Genomic DNA, 18,374 nt, shown 5'->3' on the forward strand with positions numbered 1-18,374 from the left:
GAATCCTTTCAAGCTGGCTCCGGTATCCTTTGACATGTCCCCATCATTCCTGGAACACTCACTTCCTTACCTTCTGGAGTAAAATGTTACAGTATCATCTTGTACTTTCTCTGCCACAGCCATTTCTCGAAGAAGTCCTGGTTTTAGTGAAGAATGTATTTAGAAACCAAGATCTAGGTGCCAGGTATGCTCATTGGAGTGTCACTGATTCCGTCTTCTCACATGTGTGCACAAAAACACATTTTCATCTATTATTATTTCTCTATCTTGAAAACTATGAGTTTATACCAGTAACTCCAGTTCCAAACCAACACTACAAAGTTCATTCTAATTTTCTCTCTTCATGTTTATAACCCCTTCTAGGGCACTGAGAAACCTGGCTCCCATTATAACAAATGTATTTACTTTTGATCAATATCCCTGAATGTAAGCAATATTCCATTGCTGCTGTCAATGCCGTCTACATAGCCCTTTTTACCTCATTCAGGTTCTGACACCTCATGCTGGGACTGTCCCTGTACAAATGCCCTCCTCACCCTGCTCAAGCTGACATCCCTTGTTGGGCAGTCACCATCACTACCCACTGCACAGATGCCTCCCCCTCCACCACTTGGGCTCAGATATCCTGAATGGACCTCCTATCTGCATGGATTACCCCTCACATTCATTTGGGCTGCTCCTTCACGATGCTCTTCACTGTGTTTTAGTGACACCCAGCTCTGGGTCATGACAGCTTTACCTTACTCAGCCCCACTTAATGGCTTTTGGACTGAACTGTTAGGGAAGGGATGGTGAAAAAGGAAGAGGACCAGTTTACATTCATTAATTGTTACAATTATAGCCCAAGAAAGCCATAGTCTTTTCTTAAGGGGCAGAGAGAGGAATGGGATTAGCAGTATAGTGGGATGGGCAAAGGTTGGACAAAGCATCTTCCAAGACAGAAACTTCAGTATTAAAGTGTATCTCTAAACTCTTTTTCCCAAACCTCTCCTGCTTAGTATTCCTTTGATTCTTAAAGCTTTGTCTTCTTAACACAATTAAGAATCTAGCACATCTGGTACATAGCCCCCAATTTGCTGAATACATGAAAATAATGCATACTTCATGTCATTTGTCTGGCCTAGTTTCCCTCCATAGTAAGTATGGCTCATGTCATACATTTTACCAAAAGCAAAAAAACTTTTCTGCACCTGTGTTAAGAGCAACCAGATAGGATTGAGAAGACAAGCTCAAGTCCTTTCTCATCCACTACCAAGCTAAGGAACCTTATTTAAGTCACTCAACTTTACTGGCCCCATTTCCTCATGGGTAATATACACACAGTATATATACATATGATATATATACACACTAGTATTTACTGTGTGCTAACGTCAGGCACAGCATTACATACATTGTTTGAAGCAATCCTCACATCAGTCTTATGAAAGAGACCCTTTTATTATCCTCATATTACAAATAAGGAAAAAATAAAGTTCAGAGAACTTAGATAATTTGTCCAAGATTATGCAGCAAGTGGACCCAAGATTTCCAAGTCTCAGCTATTAAACCTGATGTCATACCATCTTAAAAACATTTTAAATTCAAGGGATTATAGATGATTTCTAAGTTCATTCTTGTTTTAAAATTCTAATTTTAAGAAATACTTAACAGATATCAAAGTAAATGAAGTTAAAGCAGTGAAGTAAAAACTTTTCTAAACGTTCACTCATGCCAGCTATCATAGTAGGTACTGCGCGTACAAAGTTGAGATCAGATCTTTACCTTCAAACAACTAATATACAATCATTATACCATAATGCTGTGATAGTATTACCCACAGAATTAAAAGGAAACAGAGATGTGGCTGAAACAAAGAAAGGTAATATAAGAGGTTTTCTGGAGACAATCACACGTCAGTTTTAAAAATAAGGCGTTAGGCAGAAACATGACTTTCCAGGCAAAGCGATTAGTATGTGAGAAGGCACGGTTACCTTGAAACAGCACTGTGTAATTGGTATGATTGCAACAGGAATAAACAAGGGGAGGGAGAAGGAAAATTAAAGACACTGAATCACAAGAACAGCTGTTTACCAATTCATAAAATTTAAGTATATTATTTTAGACCTCATATATTTAAAAGAACACGTATCTAGCAACAAATATAATGAACCCCTTATTTATACTAGTCCAAATAATTTGTTATCAAAGAACTGCTGCCTTGTGCATAAGCCATTTGACTAATCAACATCTACATATTCTTCCTATAGAATTGACTAAGATTAACCAGCATGGCCAACACTCCTCCACTCATTTATTAAAAATCTTAAATTACAAAAATGTTTACTGTGAGATATCTTATGCATACAGAATAATATATAAAACATATTTACAACTGATAGAGTGAATAGCCAAGTAACTACCACCCAGGTCAAAAAACTATTGCCAGCATCTAGAACCCATGTGTACTCTCCCATATCACAAATGGTATCTTGACTTTTGTAATTATTTCCTTGTTTTTCTTTAGTTTTACCACCTACCCATATGTCTCTATAGTTTCGCCTGTTTTATAAAAACATAAACTATATGTTACTTTTTGGTTTTTACAACACTGAAATTCATCCTAGTTATACCTCTAGTATATTCATTTCACTGTATTGTGCATATATACACACTAGGTTAATTTAATACTGATGGACATTTAGACTATTTTCAGTTTGATGGAAACACTATTATGAATATTCCTGATGCATCTGTGTAAGACAAATATGCAGCATCAGTGTTACTAGGTAAAGCCAAATTGTTTTCCAAAAAGATCCTACCAGTTTATCTGCCACTAGTAGCATATATGACTTACTTTTTGCTCCATACGTCACCAACATTTGGTATTGTAAGTCTCTACACATTTTTGCCATTCCTGGTGGATGTATAATGGTATTCATTGTAGCATTAATTTGAACAAATTTTCATTCACTGCTAAGTCTACCTGATATCCATATGGAAAAAAATCTTAATCTCTATATTATACCACACACAAAAATTCATTCCAGGTGTATGGTAGATCTAAATGTGAAAAGTAGACAATGCTTCTAGAAGAGTGTTGTCCAGAACTTTCTGCAATGACAGAAATGTTCTATAAAGCTTCATTTTCCTCTATCGTAGCTCCTAGCATCATATGGTTATTGAGCACTTCAAATATGTCTAGTGCAACTAAGGAACTGAATTTTAAATTTAACCTTTGATTAAGGTGAACTTTATCAAAATTAAAGATTTCCGTTCGCTAAAAATACCTTATGAGAGAGTGAAAAGGCAAGCCATACTGAGGCAGAAATTACTTGCAAAGACAACTCCTATCCATATAGAGAATCAGTACAGGTCATGAAGAAAAAGGCAGATAGTCCCACTCACCCACTTCAAAACAAAAATAGGCAGGACATCCCTGGCGGCACCGTGGTTAAGAATCCGCTTGCCAATGCAGGGGACATGGGTTCAAGCCCTGGTCTGGGAAGATCCCACAGGCTGCAGAGCAACTAAGTCCGTGCACCACAACTACTGAGCCTGTGCTCTAGAGCCCTCATGCCACATCTACTGAAGCCCACGCATAGAGCCCATGCTCTGCAACAAGAGAAGCCACTGCAATGAGAAGCCTGAATACCACAACGAAGAGTAGCCCCCGCTCGCCGCAGCTAGAGAAAGCCTACACGCAGCAACAAAGACCCAGAGCAGCCAAAAATAAATAAATTTTAAAACCAATAGGCAAAAGAAACAGATTCTTCAAAAATGAGATATCAAAATGCTAATAAATATGAAAGTCATCAGGGAACCCGAAAATAAAACCATGAGATACCATCATGCCCACCAGAACGGCTCAAATTAAAAGATAAAGGTTAAACAATTACAAGTGTAAGCAAGAATATGAAGCAACTGTAACTCTCATACATTGGAGTTTATTCTGGAAAACTGACATTACCTATTACTATGAACATATACTTACCCTATGGATCAGCAATTCCATTTCTAGGACCTACCCAATCAAAACATATATATGTACATACTAGAAGACAAATGCGCAAGAATGTTCCTAGAAGCATTATTCATAATAACCCCCAAGTGGAAATAACTCAATGGCCATCAACAATAGATGGATAAATATACAATCAAGAAAACAAGCAAAATTAATCTATGGTGTTAAAAGTAAAGGCAGGGAGTAGGCTGGGAAATGGTTTGAGGGGAGCTTCTGTGGGGCAGGTAATGGTCTCTTTTTTAATTGGGTATGTTCACTGTGTAAATCCATTAAACTATGTACTCATGATATATGTACTTTTCTTTATGTTTGTTATACTACAATTTTTAAAAGCTTACTAAGAATATTCTGGTGATTTTTGGCACAGACTTATCAGAGATGGACCCTTTTTGTGTCAAATAGAGCTTTTTTGGTAGAAATCCAAATCCAATTGGCCCAAGAGAAAAACACTGGTTTAAATATCAAAATATGATCTACTAGAGCCAAAGTTTCAAAAGCAATCATAAGGTCTTTGTCCTTCTCACCTCTCATTTCTGTTTTCTTTTGTGTGGGCTTTATTCTGTCAGGCAGTCAGGCACTCATTTTCCCATGTAATTCTGGAATTACTTCATCTTCACAGTCCAGAATTCTACTGGAAAACATCACTTTAAGTTATGACAAGTCTCAGAATTGGCCTATCTTGAGTCACATACCTTCCTGGAGCTCTTTCAGCCCCATTTGAAACACTGGACTAAGAGTAGTGAAGGGTACTTTCCCAAGTGAAAATCAAGGCACTATTCTCAGAAACAGGGGAGTGAATGCCAAAGAGGCAAAAACATCTGTACATCTGGGGAAGGAGAGAGAAGAAACCCTTAATTTGCAGTTTCTCCCTGAGTTATGTCAAACTTGGTTAATGAAAGTATTATGTAACAGAACTATCACATGATCCAGCAATCCCACTCCTGGGTATATATCCAGAAAAAAACAAAAACTCTACTTGGAAAAGATACATGCACCCCAATGTTCATAACACTATTTACAATAGCCAAGACATGGAAACAACTCAAGTGCCCATCAACAGGCTGGCTTAAGAAGATGTGGTATAGGGCTTCCCTGGTGGCACAATGGTTGAGAGTTCACCTGCCGATGTAGGGGGACACGGGTTTGTGCCTCGGTCCGGCAGGATCCCACATGCCGCAGAGCGGTTGGGCCCGTGAGCCATGGCCACTGAGCCTGTGCATCCGGAGCCTGTGCTCCGCAATGGGAGAGGCCACAGCGGTGAGAGGCCTGCGTACCACACACAAAAAAAGATGTGGTATATATACAGTGGAATATTACTCAGCCGTAATAAAGAATAAAATACTGCCATTTGCAGCAACATGGGTGGACCAAGAGAAGAACATGCTTAGTGAAGTCAGAGAAAGACAAATACTGTATCACTTACATGTAGACTCTAAAAAATAATTCAAATTAATCTACATACAAAACAGAAAGACTCACAGACCTAGAAAACAAGCTTATGGTTTCCAAAGGGGAGAGGGAGGACAGGAGGAACAAATTAAGAGTATGGGATTAACAGATACAAACTACTGTACATAAAATAAATAAGCAACAAGGCTTTACTATATAGCACAGGGAATTATATTCAGTATCTTCTAATAACCTGTAATAGAATATAATCTAAAAAAAAAAAACTAAATCACTATGCTATATACCTGAAACACAATAATGTAAATCAATTACACTTAAATAATTTTGTTTTTTAAATATGTAACTTTTCCTATCTAAACCATTCATGCTGCTTTAAGTCTCTGAATTACTGGGAGAGGGAAATCAACAGTTTATCAGATCTCTCCACCTCCTAGGCTTTATCTTGCATACTATAGTCAAATGAAATCTTCCCAATATATGGCTTTAGTACGACAACCCTAACAAAGGAATCCAATTCTCTACCAAAGTTGAAGATTTTTAGCCTGTCACTCATGGTCTTCCATGATCTCACCCTATTCACAGTTACATTATACTACACCCCTCTGTGTACACAAAGTCAGTGCTTTTGAAGTGTTGGTCACTGTCACTGATATATTTTAAAGTATTAGGGTGTAACCGATATTTAATGTGTCAGTCAAGAGATACAGGCATTAGCTTTCTTGCTACTTTTCCTTTCTGGTTTAAAAAGTATAACAAAATGATTTATGAATGCTAAATTTGATCTTTTATATATATTTTCTTAAAGACAATATTCTTACTAAACTATGTTTATCCTTCTAAAATAAGACAATGTGGTAACTCTTCATGAAGTATGAGAGATAAAAATGGCACTTTCTTAATGGGAAGACTGTTAAGAGAACTGTTTTCTCCATATGATTCATCCTTTTCACACGAATAAATTATTTAGTTTATAACTTCAAATGGTTAAGTTTCAAAGGCTTAGTACAGAAATTTTAGTTTTATTTTGATATATAAATAGAAACTCTAATAAGATGTACTATATTTTTTAGAGTATATTAAACAAGACATGTTCATAAATAGGCCACCTGGATCTTTAGGTTATTTCTTTAGGCTGAGTATCTCCATCTTTTCACCCTCAGCTAAAACAGATTTATACACATAACCAATTTACTAACTTGCTAGGGTTTCAGAATTAAAGTGATTTTTAATTAAAAAAAAGAGGAATTACAGCATGACATGAATGACATTATTTTTAAAATAAAATATAAGCATCAATTAAACATACAAATATATCATTATTTTTATTTTCATTTAAGTGAGTACGTTGTGGGCTAAAAAGCTTAGACAAGATGTGTGATTTGTATTTTACACTTTAATACAAATTTTAGAACATAAAGTAAAACAATATTCTCTGTTCAAATCCACATATTTTTATCTGAAACATGACATTTATAAAACAAACAGCTCCTGCAACAAAAGCAACATAGAAGAGTTATTTAAATTATTTTTTAATGGTTGTAGTGGAGCCAATTTCCCTCATTAAGTACCTACGGGGATTCAGCATTCTCTTTAGGTTGCTTGAATACAACCAAGAATGTGGTATTGGTAAGTAAATATTACATATTAATTTAGTTAAACATTCAAGATAAAAGGATTGACTTCTGACTTAAACCTAAACCAAAAATGAATTTTGAAAATATATTTTAAAATACCCTCCCAACCACTGTTAACACACTCCTTCATGTGTTCACTCAACATTTTCCAGGAATTATAATTTTCTGTGCTTCCACAGGTCTTCCTATTGGGGCAGTTATCAATCATCTTCTTTCTCAATATATGTCTTTGCATTAACCCGTGCCATTTGCCGGGCCAAGTATCTGTCTCTTGCTGACATTACAGTTTCTTCATTGCTCCGCTTTGCAAACTTGTTCACTGTCTCGTGTGGCCTCTCTTGTTCTTTGCCAGTCTCTTGGCATTCCTCTGTGATTCTGTGTTTTGCTCCCAGTGATGTTTCAGAACTAGAGGGTTTCTCTGGGTTTCTTTCTTTGTCCTTTTCCATGTTTCTCATTTTATTGGCTCTTTCCTGGTTAAGAAACCTATCCTTTGCCCTAGAATTTGGGCTGCTTTCCTTTCTTTCTTGATTTCTTTCTGAAGACTGAACACTTACTTCTCGTTTTTCTCTCTCTCTGTATTTATCACTGTTTTCGTATCTTTCTTTCCTTGCTTTCATATGCTCTTCCTTTTCTTTGCTTTTCTCTTCCTTCTCTCCTCCTTTCTCAATGTGTCGGTCATAATCATTTCGTTGTCTGTCTCTTTCTTGTTCTCTTGAGGGGTATTTCTCCCTGTCTGTCTCCCTTTTCCATTCCCTATCATTTCTCTCTCTCTGGTCTCTTCCCCTCAGTCTATCTTCTTGTTCATGCCTCTTCCAGTGTGAATCTCTGTAACTGGCCTCTCTGTGCCTATGGGAATCCTTCTTTTCTTTTTGGTAATCACGGTCAGCGTAATAGTTGTCCTTTGTGGATTGTCTCTCTTGGTGTTGATCTTCCCTTTTCTCATGTCCTCTTGACTTGGAAATTTTTGTGTGGTATTTGGTACCATGCTCTCTTTCTTCACTAGATGACCGTGAGTGGGTATGACTCCTGTGATGCCTGGAGTCATTTTTTAAGGTCTCTGTGCCCTTCTCCCTTCTGCAGTTCACTTTATTATCTTCTTCCGTTTCATCATCCTCACTGCTCTTAGCATCAAAGTCACTGTCTGCATCTGGGTTTTCCTCTACTTTCACAACGGTTTGGCGAATGCAGTTCTCATGAGGTGTTCTGTTTTCTGAACTTACTTCATCGGAATATCCCTTTGATTTCTCTTCTTTTATCCCAGACCTTAAGAAAAATAATGTAACAGAAAATGCTACATTATCAATTATAGTAAATAAATGAAGTGTTCATATAAAGTTCATCAGTACTTAAGTCAATACACCTATACTATACAAACCTTCTGATTATCTCAAATTCGAAAAGGTGCTGCTGTCTATTTACCTTGTAAACATCTGCAAACTAGTATTTTCTAACCATTCCAAATATTTTCAATATTGGTAGAAATGAAAAAGTAAAAATCAGCCCTTCTGTATGGACCACTAGAACCTTCAGGCAGGGGTCTGTGCAAGGTCTTCATTTTTGCCAAGCACAGACAAAGAATAATTGGGAAAAGATATATATATTCTGAATATAAGTACTAGTTTACAACATGAGGTTCAAGTTGTGGCTTTGCTGGATTTTTATTTTATTTTAAAAAATATTTAAAATAGTCCTGGGTGAAGATGAAGATAAATTTTTTCACAGCAAAATGGTGACAAAACCTAATTCTAAATATCACTAAATAATCCCTCTCATGACTGAAAAGGCACCAGCATCCTGCTCTACCCCTCGGCATCTTTTACAACAAAATGGAAAAATGTGAATCTATCCAGCTATTATGATGAGTTACATTAACACTGTTTACATCCCCTACATTTTCCCAGCCAATAAGCATGGTTAATTTATTTACATTACACATTTATTCTCACTTATCACTTACTCACCAAACAAACAAATCAACAACTATGGTTCTCTAGCAATTGCTGGCAAAAGTGTCTTGTCTAAAGGACTCACTAATAGTTAGGAATTCTATTGTTAGACTCTGGGAATTGCAACTACTATATGACATTATGGAGTTTCACGGCTGGCCTCACAACCATTCCAGATGAAACTCTAATTTTTCATTCAAAAATTTCAGTCTTCAAATATGCTTTCTGAGACTCATAATTCTTATCAATTTTCCAATCAAAACCTAGTAGTTGGGGTGTAATCCCTTCTCTTCATTCTTAATTCCATTCTCCTGCATCTCCTCTTTTCCTAGCAACAAAGACTCAGACCCTCTTATCTGAATGTTTCTATTTCAAAAAATGATTTCCTTAGATACAAGTTTAAGACAAATTTTACCTTCAGCTATAAACTTATAATCATTTCACCATCCCTATAATATTTTATAATTTTATTCAAAAATCCTCCAATCCTTACTTTCTAGACCAGTATTAATAGAAATGTCTACAGAAATGGGGAATTCCCTGACGGTCCAGTGGTTAGGACTCAGCGCTTTCACCGCCAGGGCCCAGGTTCAATCCCTGGTTGGGGAACTAAGATCCCACAGGCTGTGCAGCATGGCCAGAAAAAAAAAATGTCTACAGAAATAGTAATGTCCATATATCTGTGCTGCCCAATATGGTAGCCACCAGCCAAATGTGGCAATGGAATACTGGAAATGTGACTGTTGTGACCAAAATTTTAGATTTAATATAATTTAAATTTAAACAGCTACATGTAACTAGTGGCTACATACTGGATAATGCATTTCTAAGCCCTTGATTATGTGAATCTTATGTTTTATGGAGGCTAGGTCCTATTTATGAAAAAATATACTTCTCTTTTTGGGAGGAGATATGGGGATATATGTATATGTATAGCTGACTCACTTTGTTATAAAGCAGAAACTAACACACCACTGTAAAGCAATTATACTCCAATAAAGATATTTAAAATATATATATACACTTGTCTTTTTATATACTATCTGAACGTGTGTGTAGAATTACTGTAAAATAAAAATAAACGAACTAAAAGTTTTTTAATTAAAAAACTGTAAATCCCTAGTTATTCATTCAATTAGGTCAGGTTTGGCTAACAACACAATATGCAATACTGCAATCCTCTACTTCCAGAGAGTTAAAATGATCCCACAATCACAAATCATGGACAGTATCTTTCTTCTAAATATTCCATATGCCACATCTCACCTGGCTTCACGAAAGCTGCATGTAGGTACTTCCTCTTCACCAACTGCTTGATTTAATAGGTGCCTATAAAATCCACTGAGATCGCTCTGCTTGGTTACATCCAAACGTGCTAAGAGAATGAAAGCATAGGTGAGAATATATTCAAAAATGCAGTTCAGTTTCACAGGCATAGAGTATGTAACACAGTGTATGAACTGGTCTCTAGATCTATATAGCCTTCAGGCCAAATTTGGCCCGCTGCCTGTTTTTGTAAATAGATTTTTATTGGAATGTAGCCCTGTTTATTTACTATCTGGTGCTGAGTGGTGCTCTAGATGAACACATAGTACATGCTTAGACCAAGTCTTATACATTTGGTTTTCTTCCACTTAAAGTTGATAAGTACTTGCCAATTAAGCTATTTGTAAGTACACATTTTACTTAGACCTTAAGAAACGACCACGAGTAGAAAGCAATGAAGTAAAGCACTAAGGTATTCTTTGGCCTCTGCACATCTTTGTTCTTTCCTGAATTAACGTTATTCTTTTTGTAAATGCCCAGTTAATGCTCCTTGGGTGATGTTACTCTAGTTTTCTCATCCCACGAAATATAACTAGGATTTAAATCTCAGTTTATACTGCTTTTGACAAGTGTCATGCTTTCCATGCCTTGTAATCGATGTTTTTACATTTGAAATCATTTTCTAAGGCAATGACTTGTGATAATCATAGTTTTAAGCAACAAAGTGAGATGTAACTGAGAAGTTCAGTAGAAGTAATAGTTACTAAGAGTGCAACTGTGTTTTTAGTTAAAATCTCCTGTTTTATACTATACATAACATCATATAACTTATATCGTATACCCTGCATTCATATACATAAATTATGACAACATTATAATCTGTAAGTTCAGTGACGAGCAAATGGCTAACCACAGGGCAGAACTCTCCTGTTTGTTTCCTTCTACTCCTCTCCCTCTTCCATTTCACCTTCAAGTGCAGCAGCCCTCCTTTCTCTTTCTTCCTCTTCAGCTCTCTCTTGCAGTTTTTTCTTATAAGCAGATGTTACAAATGCCTCTTTATCATCAAATTCTCCCTTTTCCATTTCTCGTTCTCTTTGTATTTTCTTTTCCATTCTTTTTTCCTGTTCCTTTTTTCTGATCTCAACTGCTTTTAGTAAGTTGTGAATGTATTTGGGCTAGGGGGAAAAAATAACATTATACAGGAAAGAGTCAAAGATACTTAACTGCTAATATTCTATTTTTATCACGAATTTATTACTATAGAAATTCATTAAGATAGAAATCCAAATAAACAGGACTGTCAACTTCTCAAAATTCAATATAAATTTACTAGCAAGATAATAAAATTCTTTTCAATAGAAATTTAAGTATAAAAACAAAAAATTATTCAAAATGGCATTTAAAAAAAATCTCTAAATAGTTCATTTTCCTACTGTTTTTCTCCCTTTTTACAAAATGGTATTATCTTACTTCTTCAACAGATACATGAATAGGAAGCCTTCTAATTTTTCACATTAGTTGAAATACAATCATTTAAAATAGCAGCTTTCATATCATTTTACAGCACCACTTTTTCTGTAGATACTGTAAGATGTAAAGATCCTTAAATACCAGTCTGTGCTTTGTGAAACAATAAGAGTGATAGAAAATTTGAACTTATTTCATTCAATCTCCACACCCTAACTTGTTTTTTCAAACTAAAAATATGACCATGTTACACGCAGATGATTCAGTTGCCAGCTAGGAAGCAATAAAAAATTGTAAGACACAAACATGAACAGGAAAAGAAGCAGTACAAAGACTTTCTTAGGAAAAACTTTCAAAAAATAATCTGCAAAAGTTTTAAAGCAAAAAAACAAAATTTATAAAATTGTTAGATAATTCTCTTGATCCTGTTAGGATACTAAATATATAGTTTCCTAGGTTCTCAATCAAATCCATACTATATGGAACTCAGTGCTTTTCACACTTCAAATAGCTAAAAGCTTTTTCTCAGATCATTCTCATGTTGAAATAAGCATAAGATACAAAATACAAGTCAAGGTCAAAGAAACTTTGTATTTTCAGTTACAAACCTTTCGGTCTTTTCCCAAAAGCAATTTTGGATTACTTTCTTCCTTTTTTTTCTTCATTTCATCATAAATACTGTCATATTCATATACAGTAGAATCTTCTGCAAGGGCCTTCTGAATTTCCAATTTGGTCTTTAAAGAAAACATTGAACGTGTTTCAAAAATATGAGCCAACTAATAGATACTACAAAAAGTCTAAGTAATTCTTTTGAGACAGGATCATAAATCAGAAATATATCATAAAAATTGTATCAATCACATTTTAAACTTAAAGCACTTAGATTAGAGCCTGACAGAGAGTTAAGTGTTCAGTAAACATTATCTATTCACTTGTACATAAACAGAATTATCTACAAAAGGACCAGGGTATGACTTAGAAACATCTAACCTTAATTTTGAGATGGCTATATTATATATTAAACTTCCATATCATTTTTACTTGTGTTACCAAATAAAATGTTCAAGTTTCAAATGGTAGGAAATACCTTTTTTTCTTGGTAATTGAAAAATACTTTACTTTTAGAGATGTCACCTTCAGAATTTAAAATAAGCAGTATATTCACTACAGAAATTACAATACAGGTAGTTTTAAAAAAATTTTGTCTGTGATACGTTTTTCATAAAAATATTTTAATAGGGACTTCCCTACTGGCACAGTGGTTAAGAATCCGCCTGCCAACGCAGGGGATGCAGGTTCAATCCCTGGTCCAGGAAGATCCCACATGCCACGGAGCAACTAAGTCCGTGCACCACAACTACTGAGCCTGCACTCTAGAGCCTGTGCACCACAACTACTGAAGTCCACATGACCTAGAGCCCACATGCCGCAACTACTGAACCCACGCACCTCAACTACTCAAGTCCACACGACCTAGAGCCCACGGGCCACAACTATGGAGCCCGCGTGCTGCTACTACTGAAGCCCACGCCTAGAGTCCGTGCTCCACAACAAGCAAAGCCACCACAGTGAGAAGCCTATGCATTGCAACGAAGAGTAGCCCCCACTTGCCTCAACTAGAGAAAGCCCATGCACAGCAATGAAGAAGACACAACGCAACAACAAAAAAAAAATTAATAATTATAAGGAAATATTTATTTTCATTGAAGTATAACTTATATTATGATTTGACATTTGTATACATTGTGAAATGATCACCACAGTAAGTCTAGTTACCATCTGTCACTATACAAAGTTACCAAAAAAAAAAATTTTCCTCTTGTGATAAAAACTTCTAAGATTTACTTCCTCAGCAATTTTCAAATTTGCATACAGTATTACTGACTATAGTCACCATGCTGTACATTACATCACCATGACTTATTTACTTTATAATTGAATTTTGTATTTCTTTTTTTAAAAAAAAAAAATTTATTTATTTTATTTATTTTTGGCTGCATTGGGTCCTTGTTGCTGTGCAGGCTTTCTCTAGTTGCAGAGAGCAGGGGCCACTCCCCACTGCAGTGCATGGCCTTCTTACTGTGGTGGCTTCTCCCATTGCAGAGCACGGGCTCCAGGTGTGCGGGCCTCAGCAGTTGTGGCTCATGGGCTCCAGAGCACAGGCCCAGTAGTTGTGGTACACGGGCTTAGTTGCTCTGCGGCATGTGGGATCTTCCTGGACCAGGGCTCAAACCCACGTCCCCTGCATTGGCAGGCGGACTCCCAACCACTGCGCCACCAGGGAAGCCCTGAATTTTGTATTCTTGATCCCCTTCACTGATTTCACCAACCTCCCCACCATTCCCCTCCCCTCTGGCAACCATAAATCTTTTCTCTATGAGTTTTGTTTTGTTTGATCATTTTGGTTTTTAGATTCCACATATAAGTGAAATCATATGGTATTTGTCTTTCTCTGACTTATTTCACTTAGCATGATACCCTCAAGGTCCATGCATGCTGTTGCAAATGGCAAGATTTCTTTTTTTTAAATGACTGAGTAATATTCCATTTGTGTGGCATGGAATACTTTATCCATTCACCCATCAATGGACCCTTAGGTTGTTACCATATCCTGGCCATTATAAATAATGCTGCAATAAACACATGGGTGCATGTATCTTTTTGAATAAATATTTTCATTTTCTTTGGATAAATACACAGAGGTGGAATTGCTGGATCATATGGTAGCTCTATTTTAATTTTTGAGGAACCTCGATACCATCTTCCATACTGGCTGTACCAATTTACATTCCCACCAATAGTGCATGAGGGTTCCCTTTTCTCCATATCTTTGCCAAAACTTGTTATATGTTGTCTTTTTGATAAATCATTCTGACAACTGTGATGCGATATCTCATTACGGTTTTGATTATTATTTCCCTGATGATTAGTGCTGTTGAACACCTTTTCAAGTGCTTGTTGGCCATCTGTATGTCTTCTCTGGAAAAATGTCTACTTAGATCCTCTGGCCATTTTTTTCTTTTCTTTTTCTTAAATTAATTTTTATTGGAGTATAGTTGATTTACATTGCATTAGTTTCTGCTATACAGCAAAGTTTATCAGCTATACATGTATCTGCCCATTTTTAACTGGACTGTTTTTTGTTTTTGAGCTGTATGAGTTCTTTATGTATTTTGGATATCAACCCTTTATCAGATATGACTTGCAAGCATCTTCTCATGTTCAGTAGGATGCCTTTTTATTTTGTTGATGGTTTCCTTTGCTGTGCAGAGCTTTTTAGTTTGACGTAGTTACACTTGTTTATTTTTGCTTTTGTGCTCATTGCCTTTGGAGTCAGATCAAAAAAATATCACCAAGAATGATGTCAAGAAACTTACCACCTGTTTTCTTCTGGAAATTTTATGGTTTCAGGTCTTACATTCAAGTCTTTAATCCATTTTGAGTTAATTTTTGTGCATGCTGTACACTAGTGGTCCAGTTTCATTCTGTCACATGTGGCTGTCCAGTGTTCCCAATACTATGTGTTGAAGAGACTGTCCTTTCCCCATTGTACATTCTTCCCTCCTTTATCATAAATTGATTGACTGTATATGCATGGGTTTATTTATGGACTCTCTATTCTGTCCCATGACCTATGTGTCTGTTTTTATGCCAGTACCATATTGTTTTGATTACTATAGCTTTGCAATATAGTTTGAAATCAGGGAATGTGACACCTCTTTTGTTGTTCTTTCTCCAGATTGTTTTGGCTAGTCGAAATCTTCATGGTTCCACACAAATTTTAGGATGGATTGTTCCATTTCTATGAAAAATGCCCTTAGAATTTTGAAAGGGAATGCACTAAATCTGTACACTGCTTTGGGTAATATGAACATTTAATCAAAATTAAGTCTTCCAATTCATGAGCATGGAATCTTTCCATTTATTTTTGTCTTCTTCAATTTCTTTCATCAATGTTTTATGGTTTGCCGTGTACAGGTCTTTCACCTCCTCGGCTAAATTTATTCCTAGAATTTTATTCTCTTTGATGCAACTGTAAATGAGATTGTTTTCACAATTTTTATTTTTGATAGTTCATTGATAGTACATAAAAACAACAGATTTCTGTATATTAATTTTGTATCCTGCAACTTCACTGAACTCATTTATTAATTCTGACAGTTTTTTTGGCAGAGTCTTTAAAGTTTTCCATATATAAAATCATGTCATTTGCAAATATTAATAGTTTTACTTCTTCCTTTCCAATTTGGATGACCTTTATTTCTTTTTCTTGCCTAACTGCTGTGGCTAGGACTTCCAATACTATGTTGAATAGAAATGGCAAGAATGGGCATCCTTGTCTTCTTCCTGATTTTAAGGGAAAAGGTTTCAGCTTTTCACCATTAAGTATGATGCCAGTGGTTGGCTTGTCATATATGGACTTTACTATGTTGAGGTATGTATGCTCCATGCATATCCACTTTGTTGAGAGTTTTCATCATAAATGTAATGTTGCATTTCAACAAATGCTTTTTCTGCATCTATTGAGATAATCATTGATTTCTGTCCTTCATTTTATTAATGTGGTGTATTACATTGATTGATTTGTGGGTGTTAAACTATCCTGATATCCATGGAATAAATCCCACTTGTTAATGACATATGCTCCTTTTAATGTATTATTGCATTTGGTTTGCTAATATTTTGGTGAGGATTTTTGCATCTATGTTTATCAGGGATACTGGTCTGTAATTTTCTTTTCTTGTGGGGTCCTTGACTGGTTTTGGTATCAGAATAATGCTGCTCAAATAAAATAAGTTTGGAAGAGTTCCTTCCTCTTTCTTTTTTAAAAAAATTTTATTATGCAGTCTCTGCAGAGACTATCAAAAATTGCCAGTGCCAACTAAACTTCAAGTCGTCATGGAAGGGTATGGGGAAAAGTTTTCAATTAGCAGTATCACACCTTGGATAAACCTCATTGGCTATGATACTACCACTGCACAAGGCCCCCCTCTTCTGTTTTCTAAAAGAGTTTGAGAAGGATTGGTATTAAATCCTCTTTAAATATTTGGTAGAATTCACCAGTAAAGCCTGGTCCTGGACTTCTGTTTGTTGGGAGTTGATTACTGATTGAACTGCTTACTAGTAATCAGTTTATTCAGATTTTCTATTTTCTCATGATTCAGTCTTGGAAGATTTTATGTTTCTAGGAATTTATCCATTTCTTCTAGGTTGCCCAATTTGTTGGCATATAATTATTCATTTTCTCTTACGATCCTCTGTATTTCTTTGGTATCAGTTGTAATTTCTCCTCTTTCATTTCTGATTTTATTTATTTGAGCCCTCTCTTTTTCTTAGTGAGCTTAACTAAAGGTCTGCCAATTTTATCTCTTCAAAGAACCAGCTCCTCAGTTCACTGACCTTTTCTATTGTCTTTTTAGTGCCTATTTCTTTTTTTAAAATAAATAAATTTTTATTATTTATTTATTTTTGGCTGTGTTGGGTCTTCGTTGCTGTGTGCAGGCTTTCTCTAGTTGCAGTGAGTGGGGGCTACTCTTTGTTGAGGTGCGTGGGCTTCTCATTGCAGTGGCTTCTCTTGTTGCAAAGCATGGGCTCTAGGCACACGGGCTTCAGTAGTTGTGGCTCACAGGCTCTAGAGCACAGGGTCAGTAGTTGTGGCGCACAGGCTCAGCTGCTCCACAGCATGTGGGATCTTCCTGGACCAGGGCTCAAACCCGTGTCCCCTGCATTGGCAGGTGGATTCTTAACCACCGTGCCACCAGGGAAGTCCCTTAGTGCCTATTTCTGCTCTAATTTTTACTATTGACTTCCTTCCACTAACTTTGGGCTTCATTTGTTCTTTTCTAGTCCTTTTAGATTTCAGATTTTTGTTTCTTGAGGCAGACCTGTATTGCTTTAAACGCCCATCTTAGAACTGTTTTTGCTGTATCCCACAGATTTTGGTATGCTGTACTTCCACTGTCTTTTATCTCAAGGTATTTTTTATTTCTCCTTTGATATCTTCATTGCCCTATTGGTTGCTCAGTAGCATGTTGTTTAATCTCCACATATTTGTGATTTTTCCAGTCTTCTTGTAATTTCTAGTTTCATACCACTGTAGTTGGAATGATGCTTGATATGATTTCAATCTTTTTAAATTGATTAAGACTTGTGTTGTGGCCTAGCGTATGTTCTATCCTAGAGAATGGTCCATGAGCACTTGGGAAGAACGTGTATTGTTGCTTTTGGATGGAATATTCTGTACCTATCTATTAAGACCATCTGGTCTAATGTGTCATTTAAGGCCAATGTTTCCCTATTGATTTTCTGTCTGGATGACCTACCCATTGATATAAGTGGGGTACTAAAGTCCCCTGCTTTATTGTATTGCTTTCAATTTCTCCCTTTAGGTCTGTTAATATTTGCTTTATATATTTAGTTGCTCCTATGTTGGGTGCACAAAAATTTACAAGTGTTATATATTTTGTTGGACTGATACCTATTATCATTATGTAATACCCATCTTTGTCTTTTATTTTTTATTAAAATCTTTGTTTTAAAGTATGTTTTGTCTGATATTAGTATCCCCACCATTCTTTTAGTTTCCATTTGCATGAAATATCTTTTTCCAACCCTTCACTTTCAGTCTGTGTGTGTCCCTACATC

The 18,374-nt window shown here is 36.0% G+C and overlaps 1 protein-coding gene and 1 non-coding gene across 11 annotated transcripts in view; both read right to left on the reverse strand.

The window, feature by feature from the left end:
• Positions 1–6,926: 6,926 nt before the first annotated feature.
• NSRP1 (nuclear speckle splicing regulatory protein 1) overlaps positions 6,927–18,374 on the reverse strand; it is a 62,205-nt gene continuing 50,757 nt past the window's right edge. For all 10 annotated transcript variants that reach the window (XM_059046308.2, XM_067021614.1, XM_067021611.1 and 7 more), the window contains 4 exons: positions 12,335–12,463; positions 11,227–11,434; positions 10,260–10,368; positions 6,927–8,310 (listed from right to left, as the gene is read on the reverse strand). In XM_059046308.2, the coding sequence (XP_058902291.1) occupies positions 7,248–8,310; positions 10,260–10,368; positions 11,227–11,434; positions 12,335–12,463 (1,509 nt within the window). In that variant the 3' untranslated portion in view covers positions 6,927–7,247. The remainder of the gene's footprint in view (positions 8,311–10,259; positions 10,369–11,226; positions 11,435–12,334; positions 12,464–18,374) is intronic.
• LOC131747187 (U4 spliceosomal RNA) lies at positions 16,577–16,716 on the reverse strand. Its single transcript, XR_009332815.1, has one exon. It is a non-coding gene; the product is annotated as a U4 spliceosomal RNA (small nuclear RNA).

Source organism: Kogia breviceps, chromosome 19, assembly GCF_026419965.1.
Source record: "Kogia breviceps isolate mKogBre1 chromosome 19, mKogBre1 haplotype 1, whole genome shotgun sequence".
Classification (NCBI taxonomy): Eukaryota; Metazoa; Chordata; class Mammalia; order Artiodactyla; family Physeteridae; genus Kogia; species Kogia breviceps.